The sequence below is a fragment of the Gigantopelta aegis genome, chromosome 15, assembly GCF_016097555.1.
Source record: "Gigantopelta aegis isolate Gae_Host chromosome 15, Gae_host_genome, whole genome shotgun sequence".
Lineage (NCBI taxonomy): Eukaryota > Metazoa > Mollusca > Gastropoda > Neomphalida > Peltospiridae > Gigantopelta > Gigantopelta aegis.
Genome location: NC_054713.1, coordinates 36,609,096 through 36,627,399, shown reverse-complemented (window position 1 = coordinate 36,627,399; position 18,304 = coordinate 36,609,096). Strand labels below are relative to the sequence as shown.

Here is an 18,304-nt window from a genome sequence, read left to right as displayed (position 1 = left end):
TTAGTTTTCTAAATGATTTTTTTTTTTTTTTTTTTGGGGGGGGGGGGGGGGGGGGTTCCACAATGTCTCAAGGTACTGAGCTTGCATTTTTTGTATAGGTTTGACTTTCTTGACAATTCACCCATTTTTCACATATTTAATTATGGACCTTGGAGATATGTTTTTTTTCTTCGTTTTTTTTAGCAATGGCTGGAGATAATGAGATGAAATTTTGTATATAGCTTTATCATGTACTGTTACAGATCAAGTTTGACTTTCATAATGATTTGCCCATTTTTCTCGTGAGATACCAGGGCTCGTACTTAAGAATTTATCTCCCACAGCAATTTTTATAAGAATTGCAATGGGTGAAACAGTCCACTGACAGCAATTTTGAGCCTGCCTATGGCAATTGTTTTTTAAAGTGACATTTGCAGCAAATAAACCTGACATCTTTTAAATGTGCAAATGTTAAATATTGGCAGATAAAAATGTACACCAGGTGATGCTCTATACCTATGGCGATTTATATCTCAACGATGGCAATTGCCGTGGGTGCCGCCGTTAAGTTCAAGCTCTGAGATACCAAACCTCAAATTTCAGCTCTAGTTCAAGAGCTAGACAGACATTTGAACAGTTATGATCGCTCTCTCAGCCAGAGATAACTGTACAGTGAAAATACAGAATTGCTGCATACCTCCAGGTAGGAGTAGGACGTAGTCCAGTGGTAAAGTACATGCCTGATGCGCATTTGGTTGTAAGATCGATCCCTGTTTGTGTGCCCAGTGGGCTATTTCTCATTCCAACCAGTGCACCACGACTAGTATATCAAAGGCTGTGGTATGTGCCATCCTGTTTGTGGGATGGTGCATATAAAAGATTCCTTGCTACTAATGGAAAAATTTAGCAGGTTTCCTCTAAGATTATGTAAAATTACCAAATGTTTGACATCCAGTAGCCAATGATTAATAAATCAGTGTGCTCTAGTGGTATTGTTAAACAAAACTTTAAAGAGTAGAGTTATATCCTGCTGTGACCATAACCATCCATGTACCTCTTGGAAAAAAGAAAGGCATGTTTTATTTAACGACGCACTCAACACATTTTATTTACAGTTATATGGCGTCAGACATATGGTTAAGGACCACACAGATATTGAGAGAGGAAACCCGCTGTCGCTACTTCATGGGCTACTCTTTCCGATTAGCAGCAAGGGATCTTTTATATGCACTATCCCACCGAAAGGGTAGTACATACCACGGCCTTTGATATACCAGTTGTGCTGCACTGGCTGGAACGAGAAATAGGCTAGTGGGCCCACTGATGGGGATCGATCCAACACCGACCGTGCATCGAGTGAACACTGTACCTACTGGGCTATGTCCCACCCCATGTACCTCGTGAACGGCAGAGTATTGGGGCTAGTCAAGTGAGCACTCTACCGACTGAGCTATATCTTGCCTGTCAGGTTAGTTCTCACAAAGAGAAAGTGTTTACATGTTAACACACTTGGAAAACTGCCAGGTCATGCTTTTAATGCAGACTCCTTATTAAGCCTGGCTAGATTGGAAACCCAGCCTGTGAGATTAATATTTAATTCATAGATGAATTACCTACACAGCTGTATGCTGGTAAAGGGTGTATACTACCAAATCAAATCCCATAGACGACAATAGTAACATATGTGGCTAAAAACCCTACCTGCAGCATATCAATCGACATAAACGCCACAGATATAAATACTGTCACCTCCACTGGCTAGGAAGCAGGGGGTCAAGGAGGGCATGTGCCACCCCCCCCCCCCCCCCCCCCCCACCTACGTTTCAGATATTTTGCTATATATTTGCTTTAAAATAGTGTAAAAGTGTGTAAATATAAGTCTGCTCACACACACTTTTTGGCACCTTCCTATGCTCGTGACACCTCTCGTTTAAAGTGAATCAAAAAACAATTGGGGGTCAAGCTGCTCATTTCAGAGATAATGGGTAGCATATATGACTACCCGAGTTCTGCACAAAATTTGAGTACTTTTTTTTACAGGTACCCTATATATGTTTCAAGCACAAGGCTACTTGACACATTGGTACTAGATGAAATAAAATTGCATACATTTTTGCCCAGATGAAACTTTTTTTTTTTTTTTACAACCAACACACTCACATTTATCACCAATCACAGGACTTGTGGTGTTAACTGCTCTATCAAAAGTTGGGTACACCTCGAACTTTGACCCAGCCGGAAGTTATTTTGTTTAGTACTTCCTAAAGTCAAATTAACTGGAGTGAAAACAAGTTGGAAAAAAATTCACATCACACGGTCAAACAATTAACCATTTTAAAATGTTCTTGTTTTAGATTAAAGTTAAAGTTTGAGGGTTTTTTTAACGATACCACTAGAGCACATTGATTTTTTTTTTATCATTGGCTATTGGATGTCAAACATTTAATAATTTCGACATATTATAATCTTAAAGATAAAACACGCTACATTTTTCCATTAGTAAAACGGGGTGAGACATAGCCCAGTGGTAAAGCGCTCTCTTGATGCGTGGTCGGTTTGGGATCAATCCCCGTCAGTGGGCCCATTGGGCCATTTCTCGTTTCAGCCAGTGCACCATGACTGGTACATCAAAGGCTGTGGTATCCTGTCTATGGGATGGTGCATATAAAAGATCCCTTGCTGCTAATCGAAAAGAGTAGCCCATGAAGTGGTGACAGTGGGTTTCCTCCCTCAATATCTGTGTGCTCCTTAACCATATGTCTGACACCATATAACCGTAAATAAAATGTGTTGAGTGCGTCGCTAAATAAAAATTTCCTTCCTTACTTCCCTCCTCCCCCTTCCGCCCCCCCCCCCCCCCCCTCACACACACACACACACACACACACAACTCCTGGAAACAACAACTGGAAATATGTATACATTGCAGCGCCCTCTATGCAGTTATTTCTGGAATGCCTTTTTTTCTTTTCTTTTTTTCTTTTTTCCTTTTTATTTTTTCATTTTGCATTCAAAAAGATATCTTTCAGTTTGTAATGTCTGTACGTTCAATAGCTACATGTACACATACATATACATGCATATTTAATGGAACAAACTGACAAAACAATGTGAGCATCAATCAAACAAAAAAACATTTTTATCAAGAGTCCCAATTTTGCTCTGGGAGGGCATAAGCATGTCTTTCTTGGCTGCAGCTTAATGAGGTCACTGCACTGTTTATGTGGGTCACTGGGCTAGGTCACAGTGCAGGTCTCTATATTTGGAAACAGGTGCTCTGGAGACCAATCAGACTTTTGCTGTGGGCTGCTGTGCTGAAAATGATTCAACAAGCCAAGGTCACCTGTCTGATAGATATGTCATTCAGTCTGCCAGGCTTTTTGTGATGATTCATGTTAGTTGCAGGACCTAACCCACTGATAAAGTGTTCGTTCTCCATTGAAGCGCATTCGGTCTAGGATCGATCCCCCCGTTGGTGGGCCCATTATGGTATTTCTCATTCCAAGCCAGAGCATCATGACTGATGTAATAAAAAAAATAAAAAATAAAAAATGTTTTATTTAACGACTGATGTAACAAAGGCAATGGTATGTGCTATCCTGTCTATAGGCTGCAGGGTGGCAGGACGTAGCTCAGTTGTAAAGCACTCGCTCGCCTGATATTTTGGTCGGTCTAGGATCGCTCCCCGTCGGTGGGCCCATTGGGCTATTTCTCATTCCAAGCCAGAGCATCACGACTGATGTAACAAAGGCTGTGGTATGTGCTATCCTGTTTGTAGGCTGCAGGGTGGCAAGACGTAGCCCACTGGTAAAATGCTCACTTGATTGATGCACAGTCCGTCTAGGATCGCTCCCCGTCGGTGGGCCCATTGGGCTATTTCTCATTCCAAGCCAGAGCATCACGACTGATGTAACAAAGGCCATGGTATGTGCTATCCTGTCTGTTAGTTACAGGGTGGCATGATGTAGCTCACGGGTAAAGTGCTCACTCGATTGAGATAAGATAAGATCAGATAAAATTTATTGCATTTAAACATTCCACATGGGAACAAAGTGCACAAAATAAGATCATTGATGTGTGGTCAGTCTAGGATCGGTCCCTGTCAGTGGGTCCATTGGGGTATTTCTCGTTCCAAGCCAGAGCATCATGACTGATTTAACAAATGCTGCGGTATGTGCTATCCTGTCTGTGGAATGGTGCATATAAAAGATCCCTTGCTACTAACAAAAAAAATGTGCAGTTTTCCTCTCTAGCTATGGTCTAGGATCGATCCCAGGCTGAATATTTAGCATGATTCCTTGCATCCATGAATCCCAGATTACGTGACAGAATCCCAAAATGTCTGTATTAAATAACATTCATAATTCAAAGCCTGGAGCCACATTGGTGGGCTCACTGGACTATTTCTCGTTCCCGCCAGTGCATCACGGCTGGTATAGCAAAGGCTGTGGTATGTGCTATCATGTCTGTAGCCTGTTTCCTCTGATGACTATGTGTCAGAATTACCAAATGTTTGACAGCCAATTGCCGATGATTAATTAATCAATGTGCTCTAGTGGTGTTGTTAAACAAAACAAACTTTAAAGTTGTTGTTTTTTGCAATGCCCAAATTTTGTGTGTATCTTTATCATATACTGTTCCAGATCAAGTTTGACTTGCATTTCGATTTGCCCATTTTTTGACAGAGTTATTACCCTTGAGCTTAGGATGTATGAAAAACATTTGCGTCCTGTAGAGGACATACATGTGTACCTTTAGAAGTAATTCCAGAATGTTTGTTTACAAAGCCTCAAGATATTGAGTTGAAATTTTTTGCATAACTTTATTATGAATTGTTACACATGCCCGTCTATGATGGGTTGTATTACGGTATGGCATTGTCCGTCCCGTCCGTCTGTCCATCCGTCTCATAACATTTTCTTGTCTGGACCATATCTTGCATATAGATGCATACAGAACCATTAAACCTCACATGTAGGAACAACTTGGATGGTGGTGTGTTGCATACTATTACTAAGTCAATGTGACCTACTTTTCATGGTCTACTGTACATAACTGTAAATCCTTGTATGGACCATATTTTGCATACTGATGCATACAGGACCATCAAACCACACATGTACATTGTAGGAACAACTTAGAATGGCAGTGTGTCACATACTGTTACTAGTTCACTGTGATCTACTTTTTGTGATCTACTTTTCGCCGTCTACTGCACATAACAGTAAATCCTTTTCTGGCCCATATCTTGCATACAGATGCATACAGAACCATCAAACCTCACATGTAGGAACAACTTGGGATAGCGGTGTGTCGCATACTGATACTAGGTCACTGTGATACAAATAAATCAAATAATTTGTCTATATTCTGAACATCATAGGAAAATCTTGTTTAGCCTTTGAAGAAAAGGCTAAACAAAATTTCCCTTTCTAATTAAGAACAATAACTTCATTAATGAGACAGCACCTTCTTCAATGGGTACAGTATCCTGACTAGTTGGTCCAAAACATAGTGTTCATCCATCCCATTGCAAACATTTCAAATGATTAGAATTGAAAAAAGAAAGAAATGTTTTATTTAACGACGCACTCAACACATTTTATTTATGGTTAAATGGTGTCAAACATGTGGTTAAGGACCACATAGATAATGACAGCAAACCTGCTGTCACCAATTCATGAACTTTTCGATTAGCAGCAAGGGATCTTTTATATGCACCATCCCACAGACAGGGTAGAACAAGAAATAGCCCAGTGGGCCCACCTTTGAGGATCGATCCCAGACCGACAGCACATCGAGCGAGCGCTGTACCACTAGGCTACATCCCTCCCCTGATTAGAATTGAATCATTCACGTAACATATTCATTAATAATATCTTATGGTTTTCCATCAAACTCCTGACGGGCGTATCATGTACCTCACCGGTACTCATGTTCACGTAATTAATTGTCCCTTGATGAACGTAGGAGATAAGAGAGTACTAATAGCAATAGTACTTTCTGCAGCCCTGACCCCAGGCAATTATTCCCTCGCCACCTGTAAATTAATAGTGCTAATCTCCGTGTAAATGTGTGAACGCCAACAACTGTGATGACAGGTAATTACAGACAATGAACTCTGTTTGTCATGTCGGTGCAGGTAATAGTAGCCAGCAAAGCGTGCAGCTTACCTTATTATTACCATAATCATTACAATTACCATCGTCGTGAAAAGAGCTGGTGCGCGTATTGTCTTTAGTAGCATGGTGACATATGTCACAGGGTTCGTAGCGGTCTTTAGTAGCAAGTTGACATATGTCACAGGGTTCCTAGCGGTCTTTAGTAGATGTCTTTAGTAGTTGGCCTTTGAAAGTCTTTGAAGTGTAATAAAAGTCTTTAAAAGGTGGCATGTGTTTTGGTTACTCAAGTAGCTACTTCCAATATAGAGGTGGTATGTGTTTTGGTTACTCAGATAGCTACTTCCAATATAGAGGTGGCATGTGTTTTGGTTACTCAGCTACTTCCAATATAGAGGTGACATTTGTTTTGGTTACTAGATTAGCTACTTTCAGTATAGAGTTGGCATGTGTTTTGGTTACTCAGATAGCTACTTCCAATATAGAGGTAACATGTGTTTTGGTTACTCCAATAGCTACTTCCAGTATAGAGGTGGCATGTGGTCCAGTTACTCCAATAGCTACTTCCAGTATAGAGGTGGCATGTGATCCAGTTACTCCAATAGCTACTTCCAGTATAGAGGTGGCATGTGGTCCAGTTACTCCAATAACTACTTCCAGTATAGAGGTGGCATGTGGTCCAGTTACTCCAATAGCTACTTCCAGTATAGAGGTGGCATGTGGTCCAGTTACTCCAATAGCTACTTCCAGTATAGAGGTGGCATGTGGTCCAGTTACTCCAATAGCTACTTCCAGTATAGAGGTGGCATGTGGTCCAGTTACTCCAATAGCTACTTCCAGTATAGAGGTGGCATGTGGTCCAGTTACTCCAATAGCTACTTCCAGTATAGAGGTGGCATGTGGTCCAGTTACTCCAATAGCTACTTCCAGTATAGAGGTGGCATGTGGTCCAGTTACTCCCAATAGCTACTTCCAGTATAGAGGTGGCATGAGGTTCAGTTACTCCCAATAGCTACTTCCAGTATAGAGGTGGCATGTGGTCCAGTTACTCCAATAGCTACTTCCAGTATAGAGGTGGCATGTGGTCCAGTTACTCTAATAGCTACATGGGGGGGAGGGGGACGTAGCTCAGTGGTACAGTGCTCGCCTGATGCCCGATCGATCTAGGATCGATTCCCGTCGGTGGGTGCATTGGGCTATTTCTATATCTAACCAGTGCTCCATAACTGGTGTAACAAAAGCTGTGGTATGTACTATCCTGTGTGGGATGGTGCATATAAAAGATCCCTTGCTGCAAATCAAAATGAGTAGCCCATCAAGTGGTGACAGCGAGTTTCCTCTCACATATGTGTGGTCCTTAACCATATGTCTGATGCCATATAACCGTAAATGTGTTGAGTGTCGTTAAATAAAAAAAAATAATAATAATAATAAAATAAAAAAAATTCCAATAGCAGCAATGCTACTTCTTTGTTTTTTAAACAATATTTATTGACATGTGTATTATTGTTGAGAACTGACCAACAGCCAATGCCTATATTAAGGTCTCTCCCTATATAGGAAGGAAGGAAGGAAATGTTTTATTTAACGGTGCACTCAACACATTTTAATTACGGTTATATGGCGTTGGACATATGTTTAAGGACCACACAGATATAGAGAGAGGAAACCTACTGTCGCCACTTCATGGGCTACTCTTTTCGATTAGCAGCAGGGATCTTTTATATGCACCATCCCACAGACAGGATAACACATACCACGGCCTTTGATGTACCAGTCGTGGTGCACTGGCTGGAACGAGAAGTAGCCCAATGGGCCCACTGACAGGGATCAAGCGAACACTTTACCACTCTCCCCACATAGCTACATGTAGTATAGAGGCCCCATCCTGGAGTTGGTTACGGGTGATGTCAGAGGCCAAATCCAGGATGGGCGTACCTGAATCTTCATTGGATATGGGCACCTTATTAGTTCCCAGAAAGAAATGTTTTATTTAATGACGCACTCAACACATTTTATTTACGGTTATATGGCGTCAGACATATGGTTAAGGACCACACAGATTTTGAGAGGAAACCCGCTGTCGCCACTACATGGACTACTCTTTCCGATTAGCAGCAAGGGATCTTTTATTTGCACTTCCCACAGGCAGGATAGCACAAACCATGGCCTTTGTTGAACCAGTTATGGATCACTGGTCGGTGCAAGTGGTTTACACCTACCAATTGAGCCTTGCAGAGCAATCACTCAGGGTTTGGTCGGTATCTGGATTAAAAATCCCATGCCTCGACTGGGATCCGAACCCAGTACCTAACAGCTTGTAGACCGATGGCCTAACCACTACGCCATCGAGGCCGGTCTCCCAGTATAGAGACGGTGTGTGTTCTTGTTACTCAAGTTTTTATGATCTTTCTGTTCTTTTTCAGGCCTGATGTAGCCGATGATGACACAGTGTCTGTGATCCAGCCTAAATATATATCAAGACTAGCTCGTCCTGGTCAAGACTCAGATGTCGAGTCAGACACAGTGTCTGTGAGGATGCCTAAATATATATCAAGACTATGCTGCGTCCTGAAGTCAAGACTCACATCTCGAGTCAGAGTTCTTTGTTGTGAGATATTACAGAATTTATAGAAGAAGAAGATGAGGATGATGGTGAAGATGATGATGATGATGATGATGATGATGCAGTAGATGAAGATCAAGACACCTCACAGTCTCAGAGTTGGTTGTCATGGTGTTCTTTGTTGTGAGATATTCAAATTTATAGAAGAATAGAAGAAACATTTGGTGATGGCAATGATGATGATGATAATGAAGATATAATAGATGAAGATCAAGACACCTCACAGTCTCAGAGTTGGTTGTCATGATGTTCTTTATTGTGAGATATTTACAGAAGAGAAATTTGATGATGGTAATGATGATGAACATAATGATGATGGTGACAATGATGCAATAGATCAAGATCAAGATCAAGACACCTCACAGTCTCAGAGTTGGTTGTCATGGTGTTCTTTTTTTGTGTGAGATATTCAAATTTATAGAAGAAACATTTGGTGATGGTAATGAAGATGATGATGATGATGATGATGATGATGATGAAGTACTCGATAGAGAATAAGACCATTCAGTCGTAGGGTTGGTTATCTTGGTTATCTCTTTGTTATGAGATAGTCAAATCAATTGAAGAGACATTTGGTGATGATCATGATCATGATGATGTATTGGTGATGCCAAATAAGACCCATCAAACCCTCAGGATTGGTTATCTGCATCTTCTTTATTATAATATGATGATGATGATGCAATATATGCAGAACAAAAAAACCTCAGTCTTAGAGTTGGTTGTCATGGTGGAACTTTGTTATGACATATTCCAATTTACAGAAGAGAAATTTGGCGATGTTGATGACGATAATGAAGTTGATGATGATGATGATGATGAAGTTGATTATGATGATGATGGTGATGATGATGATGATGAAGTAATGGATCCTGAACAAGGCAGCTCACAGGTCTCAGGCTTGGTTATCTCTTTGGCAAGTGAATTTTTGGTCCGGGCTAGGGAAAATTATTAACTGTATTACTATAATACATGGGGCACTAGCCAAAACTTCCGTGAGGTCTAGGGGAGCAAAATATTACTCAGGGAAGTGATGCGAAGTGAGTGATAGCTCCCCTAAAACGGTGAGGACTGATATCCATTATTGGGTACTTCTCATTTCAAAGTTCGAGGAGATTTGCCAAAATATAAACATGTAGATGGCTAATTTCAGTGGGTACGTACATTGAAGAATCTAGAAAAATTGATTGAACAAATGTATAGTATCAAGATCATAGAAGGCGATGAATGGACCACATTGGAGTTGGAGCATGACTGTATTGTTACAATACTCAGCCATCTATGACGTAAAATTTTGTTTTTCAAGCCCATGTCATCAGGTTTTACTGATTTGTAAATGATTCTAAACAATGATCGAGAAAGCCACAAAATTGGATGTGAATTCTTCTGTGTATATCTGCGTGTGTGTACGTGTGTTGTGTGTCAAGTGTGTGTGTGCGTGTGTTGTGTGTCAAGTATGTGTGTGTGTGTGTGTGTGTGTGTCTGTATGTATGCCAAGTGTGTGTATATCAGGTGTGCTGGCATGCACGTGTTTGTGTGTGTGTATCCGTATGTATGCTAAGTGTGCATATCAGGTGTGCAGGTGCACGCATTTGTGTGCGTGTGTGTGTGTGTGCGTGCGTGTGTATATGTGTGTGGTGTGGTGTGTGTGTGTATATGTGGGTGTGTGGGTGGGTGTATGCTTTATGTGTGCGTGAATGTGTGTGTTATAATATAAATGCAGGCCCGTAGGAACGATATTGGTGGGGGGGGGGGGGGGGGGGCAATATATATTAGTGGGACACACTTGAGATGTTGGGGAACAATTCACACTTATTTTATTTATAGAGTAGGACAAGAAACATACAATTTCCGCACTCGAGTGGGGGACACAGCCACCGTAACCCCCGGTTCCTACGGGCCTGAGGTGTATATCCATATACAGTGAAACCCCTCTAAATCGGACACCCTTGGGACCAATACAAATGTCTGTTATTAAGAAGGATTCGGGTTTAGAGAGATTAAGTTCTGTCCTGGATTTTAAAAAGGGGACTCTGTAAAACGTCCAGTTTTGAGGGAGTTCCGGTTTACAGTGCGTCCGGTCATGAGAGGTTTCACTGTACACATAAGAAAATGTTTGTGTATCAGTCATCATGTGAGTGTATCTTGTCATACATTACCTGTTTATAACACGTTCTTCCATTGTACACTCATGAAAATTATTAAAAGTTGTCATAAAGAATGTTGTATTTTAGTAAATCATTAAATGAAGGGGTGGGACATTGTCTGACGGTAAAAGCACTCGTCTGATGTGCGGTTGGTCTAGCTAGGGTTGATCTCCATCGTCAAGGGGCCATTTCTAATTTAGTAATATATATATATATATATATATATATATATATATATATATATTTCACAGTATATTGCTCATAATTTTAAAAACAACCACCCTAAAACAACATGTTTAAATAAAAAGAAGTGATTTGGGGTTTTTCTCCTTTGTTTCTCTCTGTGTTTTTTTTCAAGTTATGGGGCTACCAATTTTTACTGGGGGCTACTAGATTTTATAACCTGGTAGCCCAGTGGGTTACCACTGAAAAAAACTAAAGTCAAGGTCTGGTAATGTACCACAGCTATGGCCGTGTTATGTGCTATAATATTCTGTCTGTGGGATGGTGTATATGTATGTAAAAGAACCCTTGGTACCAATGGAGCGCTCGCTCGATGCATGGCCGGTCTGGGATCGATCCCGTCGGTGGGACCATTGGGCTATTTCTCGTTCCAGCTAGTGCACCACGACTGGTATATCAAAAGCCGTGGTATGTGCTGCCCTGTCTATGGGTTGGTGCATATAAAGGATCCCTTGCTGCTGATCAAAAAAGGTGGTTTGATTCTGCGACGCAAACACGTCATGCGAACGCTCAACCAACTGATTTAAATCCCGCCCCTGTGTGACATGTTAAAGTCTGTTGTGTATACAAATATAAATCTCTTGTTGCTGATGGCGAAAAAAACGTACTTGGGTTTCCTTTAATTGTGAGTCACCACATCTTCGCATGCCAAGATACCATTCTGCATGGTATATTGCATTTCGTAATTGCAGGATGCAACACGGAATGGTACACTGGCATGCAACGATGGAGTCAAAATGACCCAGTGTTTGACATTCGCCATTTATTGATTAATTAATATGCTCCGTTATAGGCATACGGGTTCCCACTGGTGTGTGTGTGGGGGGGAGGGGGATAGGGGGGCAGGCTGATTTTCGCTCAAATTTTAAAGGAAAATGTCCCATCTGAATAACATTATTTATTCATATTAGCATTACCGTCAAACAGCTACATGTATATATGGTTGCAAATGAATCATTATGCATTTTTGCATGTAATAATGTGTGTAGAATGATTATAAAATCATTGTGAAAGGGTTTCAGGCCAACTCATTTTGAACGAAATTATCTTGTTTTTGCCAGAATTTAATGATTTCCTCCATAACTAGGGGGGGGAGGCGGGCATGTTGCCCCTCCCACCCCCACCCTCTGTTAATAAAGTTAAAGTTTGTTTTATTTAACGACACAATTAGATCAATTTGATCAACTATATAATCATCAGCTATTGCAGTGATCTACAGTAGCTAGTATTTTAACGGCAGGGCGCTAATTTTATTATAGAGCATTTTTAATGCAAAGGTCATTTTTAGAAAGAAAGAAATGTTTTATTTAACGATGCACTCAACACATTTTATTTATGGTTATATGGCGTCAGACATATGGTTACGGACCACACAGATTTTGAGAGGAAACCCGCTGTCGCCACTACATGGGCTACTCTTTCTGATTAGCAGCAAGGGATCTTTTATTTGCGCTTCCCACAGGCAGGATAGCACAAACCATGGCCTTTTTTGAACCAGTTATGGATCACTGGTCGGTGCAAGTGGTTTACACCTACCCATTGAACCTTGCAGAGTACTCACTTAGGGTTTGGAGTCGGTATCTGGATTAAAAATCCCATGCCTCAACTGGGATCCGAACCCATTACCTACCAGCCTGTAGACCGATGGCCTAAGCACGACACCACTGAGGCGGTCAGGTCATATTTTTAAGGCAAATGCAGGATATGATCGAAGGGGCGGAACGTAACCAAGTGGTAAAGGGCTCGCTTGATGCGTGGTTGGTCTGGGATCGATCCCCATCGGTGGGCCTATGGGGCTATTTCTAGTTCCAGCCAGTGCTCCACAACTGGTGTAGCAAATGCTGTGGTATGTACTATCCTGTCTGTGGGATGGGGCATATAAAAGATCTCTTGCTGCTAATAGAAAAAAAGATATATGTGTGGTCCTTAACCATATGTCCGACTCCATATAACCGTAAATAAAATGTGTTGAGTGTATCGTTAAATAAAACATTTCTTTCTTTGGATATGATAGAATTTTTTACATTCATAAAAAATTCTTTATTTTTATTCCAGCTTCATTTTAATTTACTAACTTTTTTTCGTGGGCAGGGGAGTAGGAGTGGGTGGGAGGCAACAAAACTATTATTCTTAATTTTGGACAATTGGATGTCATTGTGACTCCTTTTATCTTTGCAAGCCAATGTCTTAAGAAGGCTCCCAATACATTTTTATGTTAGCAGCAAGGGATCCTTCTGCAGTATATGAACTTTTTCACAGACAGGCACAGCACTTACCATGCCACTGATATAACAGTTGTGAGTTGTCAGGGCGATTCCACCCTTCAGTCGAAGCACGTCAGGCGAATGCTCTATAAATTAGTACAAACCACACTCTTCTCTTTTTTTTTTTTTTTTTATCTCACCACCATTTTATATGCCAGTTACCCCATAACATAACTCACAGTGTTTGCCACCTTCCCCCCCCCCCCCCCCCCCCATTGTGGGTTCCCCCAATATAGAATTCTAGCTATGCCAATGTGAGCTAGATCCCACTCCAGACTGTTCAAGGATGGACCCAGAAAGTAGTTTAGGGTGGGGACCTAGAGGAAGATAAGGGTACATTAACCTGAAAAAGGGCATCCCAATATTCGTTTGGCATTCGTAAAATAAAAAATTGTAAACAGATTGTTAAAGATGGGGAGGGAGGGGCGAGGACACCTAAATGTTATTTGAGAGGGAGATGGGTCACCCTAGTCCAACCTTTTAGATCCGTCTTGCTGTTTCAGTTGCATGTGCATTGGGTGGGGGGTGGGGGTGGGGGGGGGGTCTAAAACATGACTGAAGATGTTTCTTGGAGGTAAGGTGATGCTCACGCAGAAATATTTGCTTGAGCAGGGTCGACTCTAAAACAATGGGCTCAACCATGTACATTGCCTAATTAGCCAATTGCTCATTTCCATACAAAGCGGATACATTATAAATTTTAGTCTTTGGTTCATTCTTCTATTTTTTTTCTTCTTTTTTGTTAACCACGTTTTGTATATTTCCAATGAAAAACTCTTCATATCTGAAAATAGATTAAAACTAATTTTTTGGGGGTTTTTACAATATATTTTCCGTAGGAGCAGAACTCCACCCCGCTATAAACTTCGCTCGCCACAGTCTAGACACCCTCCCCCACTGCTAAAGTTCCTGAATACGCGTCTGGTGACCCCCTCACCCCTTCCCTCCCTTCCCCTCCCTTCCCCTGCACACGCGCCTGCTGTTTTAAAATTTATGTGCACGTAGGTCAAACCACCTCGTATTAAACAGGTGCAGCATTGCAGACGACCTTAAATAATCGTTATTCTCTTTACAAGATGCTATTAAAAGTCATTTTCTTTCTTTAACTTTTTTTCGTGCTTATATCCAATTAAGGTTCAAGCACGTTTGATTGATTGAAACATATTTTATTGCTTTTTAAAAGAACAAATGGGTTAGGCACAAGTTATACAACGTACTAGGCCGTCTCCATAATGCATACATGTCCTATCAAATTAAGGTTCAAGCATGTTACGACAGTAATATTAAGCACGCTGTCCTGTGCACACACACGCACACACGCACCTCTGCTATCTGGGCTGTCTGTCCAGGACAGTGGGTTAGTGGTTAGTTGTTAATAGTTAGTGCTAGAGAAGTCGGTGTAGTGGTCTAACACCTACCTACCCACTGAGTCGTTAAAACTCGCTCTGGGTAGGAGCCGGTACCGGGCTGCGAACCCAGTACCTACCAGCCTTACGACACCACCGAGGCCGGTACAGGTGCAGCACTGCAGACGACACTAAAGAATGGATGGTTATTCCCTTCACAAGATGCGATTAAGAAGTCTCCTTTCTAGTCGAACGACTTGCATAATGACCCGAAACAGAACTTTAACCTCTGGTTCACTGGCGAAATTAACACACGGCTACGGAATCATTTGGTCACCGTGCCCCGGGGTCACACGCGACTTGACCTCGCGTGCAACTCGGCTAATTTATCCGTTGTCTTCAGGGCGAACCTAAAACTCGAACAGATGGTTCGTGAAACAAAAGTTATAACGGTTGGGTCATAACCTCGATGACCAGGGTGCGACCTTTGACCCCAGCCAGGTCGTTATTTGTCCTTTTTTGTTTGGAATTGCAGAAAAACGAAGCCCTGGGTCAAATGAATCAATGTCTAACCGCAGCCGTGAACAATGCACAGGCTAGGATGTCAAACGTTTTATATGGATTAATCTATAAAGCCGATCATATATATTACTAACTACAGTAAATTAAGGCCAAACGAATATAAATATATTTTTTGTTTCCTTAAACATTCTTGATTTAGTAGCAATTGTATGGTTTAAGCTAGTACAACCATGTTAAATAAATTAAACTTTGAAAAAATAAATATATATGACACCATTAAGGGGCGGGTCATAGCTCATTGGTAAAGTGTTCGCTTGGTGTGCGGATGGCCTAGGATCGATCCCCGTAGGAGGGCCCATTGCGCTATTTTTCATTTCAGCCAATGTACAACGATTGGTATACCAAAGGCCCGGGAAGAGCCCTGCCCGTCCCCCACCCCAGTACAATTCAGGGTTAGCGATAACTAACGGGGAAAACTGCCGAAAATCTTTTCAAAGGCCATGGTATGTGCTATCCTGCCTGTGAGATGGTGCATATAAAAGGTCCCGTGCTACTAATGAAATAAAAATGCAGTGGGTTTTCTCTCTAAGACTGTCGGAATTACCAAATATTTGTAATCCAGTTGCCGATGATTAATAAATCAATGTGCTCTAGTGGTGTCGTTAAACAACACAAACGTCTATTTAACGACGCCATTAGAGCACATTGAATAATTAATCGGTCACTGGATTTGACAAATATAGTTTTCAGAGAAAAAACCCTACATTTTGTCCACTAGCAGCAAGGGACCTTTTATTGCACAAATAAATAAATTATTATTATGTATAGTCAGGAATGTCTTTTGATGCACCAAAAACTCGGTATTACTACAAGTATATTTCATACAAGTAATATCAAAAGTAGATCATCATCTGTGTCCTAGCAAAACCAACTGGTATATCAAAGGCCGTGATATGTACTATCTTGTCTGTGGGATGGTGCATATAAAAGATCCCTTGCTGCTAGTCGAAAAGAGTAGCCCATGAAGTGGCTACAGCGGGTTTTCTCTCTAAATATATGTGTGGTCCTTAGCCATATGTCTGACGCCATATAACTGTAAATAAAATGTGTTGAGTGCGTAGTTAAATAAAACATTTCCTTCCTTCCTCTCTGTATCTGTGTGGTCCTTAACCATATGTCTGACGCCATATAACCGTAAATAAAATGTGTTGAGTGCGTAGTTAAATAAAACATTTACTTCCTTCCTCTCTGTATCTGTGTAGTCCTTAACCATATGTCTGACGCCATATAACCGTAAATAAAATGTGTTGAGTGCGTAGTTAAATAAAACATTTCTTTCTTTTCTTTTTCTCTATCAAAACATACCTAAAGGTATAAAGTTATCCTATCACTTGCATTTTTTTCTCGCCTTTTCACTTGAGATTAAAAGTATTACTTTGTGGCGTGAACGGCGTCAACTTTCACCTTTAGAGCGGTTTCTCACAAGCTAGAATTGTTTGGTCAATGAAACTTGGTTTGTAGTTGCACCTATGGTTGTTCGGGGCGGGACGTAACCCAGTGGTAAAGTGCTCACGAGACGCGCTGTGGATTTAGGACCGATCCCCGTTGGACCATTGGGCGATTTTTCGTTCCAGTCAGTGCACCACGACTAGTGTATCAAAAGCCGTGATATGTGGTGTCCTGTCTCTGGGATGCTGGATATAAAATATCCCTTAATACTAATGAAAAAAATGCAGCGGGTTTTCTCTCTTAGACTGTCAGAGTTACCAAATGTGTGTAATCTAATTGCCGAGGATTAATAAATCAATGTACTCTAGTGGTGTCGGTAAATAAAAACTTTGCACAGTGCACCGAAACGTTTATTGCAGGCGAAATATTTAATTCATCAGAAATCTTGTTTTAAACAACCAGAAATAAAATCAATTTGATGTGCCCATCCCATCTCCTATTTGGTCTTTTCTGGATTAGTCATTACGTAGTATTCACCACCTTTAGCGACTTAATACATTTCTAAAAAGAAATTTAATATATTTCTAAATAGAGATTTAATACATTTCTTTAAAAAAAAAAAAAAAAAAAAAGTGTCAAAGTGTCAAAGTAACCGCAGAAATCCCAAAGATTATTTTCTCAATGAATTTAATTTGAATGCTTCATTCTTTTCGGAACTCCTTTGCTCGGTATGTACTAAAAATACTATTCTTAACACTGACGCTAATTCTGTACACAATGCATTGACAGCTTCCCGGAATCCATTTTAAAAATAGAATGTAAAAGCTTTGACACTTTCAATAAGTACTTATACTACAAACCCCCCCCCCCCCCCCCCCCCCCCATCTAAAAGAGGATGGATAATGAGGGACGTCACGCGCACTATATCTCGGTATAAAGTCGCCAACACAATGAGCGACGCAATAAGTATTTTTAATCTCCAAATAAAATGGGTCAGCAAATTGACTGACGCCATAATAAGTACTTTTAGTCTAAAATAGGTTGGATAATAATAACTCACGTAACGTATCCAGTGAAAATAGGTTAGATAAAAACATAAAGATAAAAAAAATATAAAAAAATTTGAAATGTTTTATTTAACGACACGTATTCATTTGCGGTTAGCTATACTGCGTTGGACATACATATACATGTATATGGTAAAGGACAACAACAACAGATAATGAGAGAGGAACCCCGCTGTCGCCTCTCCGTGGTTTATTCTTCTTCAGTTTGCAGCAAGGAATCTTTTATAGGCTATGCATCATCCCACAGACGGAATAATACACACTAAAAAAACCCACCTAAACGGCAACAAAATAAATCTAATACTAAAAAAAAATAATCTAGGATCAGTTTGTGTTATATTTGTGAATTTAGCGGTTAACTGTTAATACGAAACAAATTCTCTGTCTGTCTGTTTCTCTCTCTCTCTCTCTCTCTCTCTCTCTCTCTCTCTCTCTCTCTCTCTCTCTCTCTCTCTCTCTCTCTCTCTCTCTCTCTCTCTCTCTCTCTCTCTCTCTCTCTCTCTCTCTCTTAGTGAGGATACCCGCTACATTTGTGCCATTAG

General features: G+C 40.8%; 1 protein-coding gene across 1 annotated transcript in view; it reads left to right on the top strand.

The window, feature by feature from the left end:
• LOC121389800 (F-box/WD repeat-containing protein 7-like) overlaps nt 1–9,222 on the top strand; it is a 53,635-nt gene extending 44,413 nt beyond the window's left edge. Inside the window, exons 12-14 of the mRNA XM_041521450.1 lie at nt 8,525–8,630; nt 8,988–9,096; nt 9,146–9,222. Coding sequence (XP_041377384.1) covers nt 8,525–8,630; nt 8,988–9,096; nt 9,146–9,222 — 292 coding nt within the window. The remainder of the gene's footprint in view (nt 1–8,524; nt 8,631–8,987; nt 9,097–9,145) is intronic.
• The last annotated feature ends 9,082 nt before the right edge of the window (nt 9,223–18,304 follow it).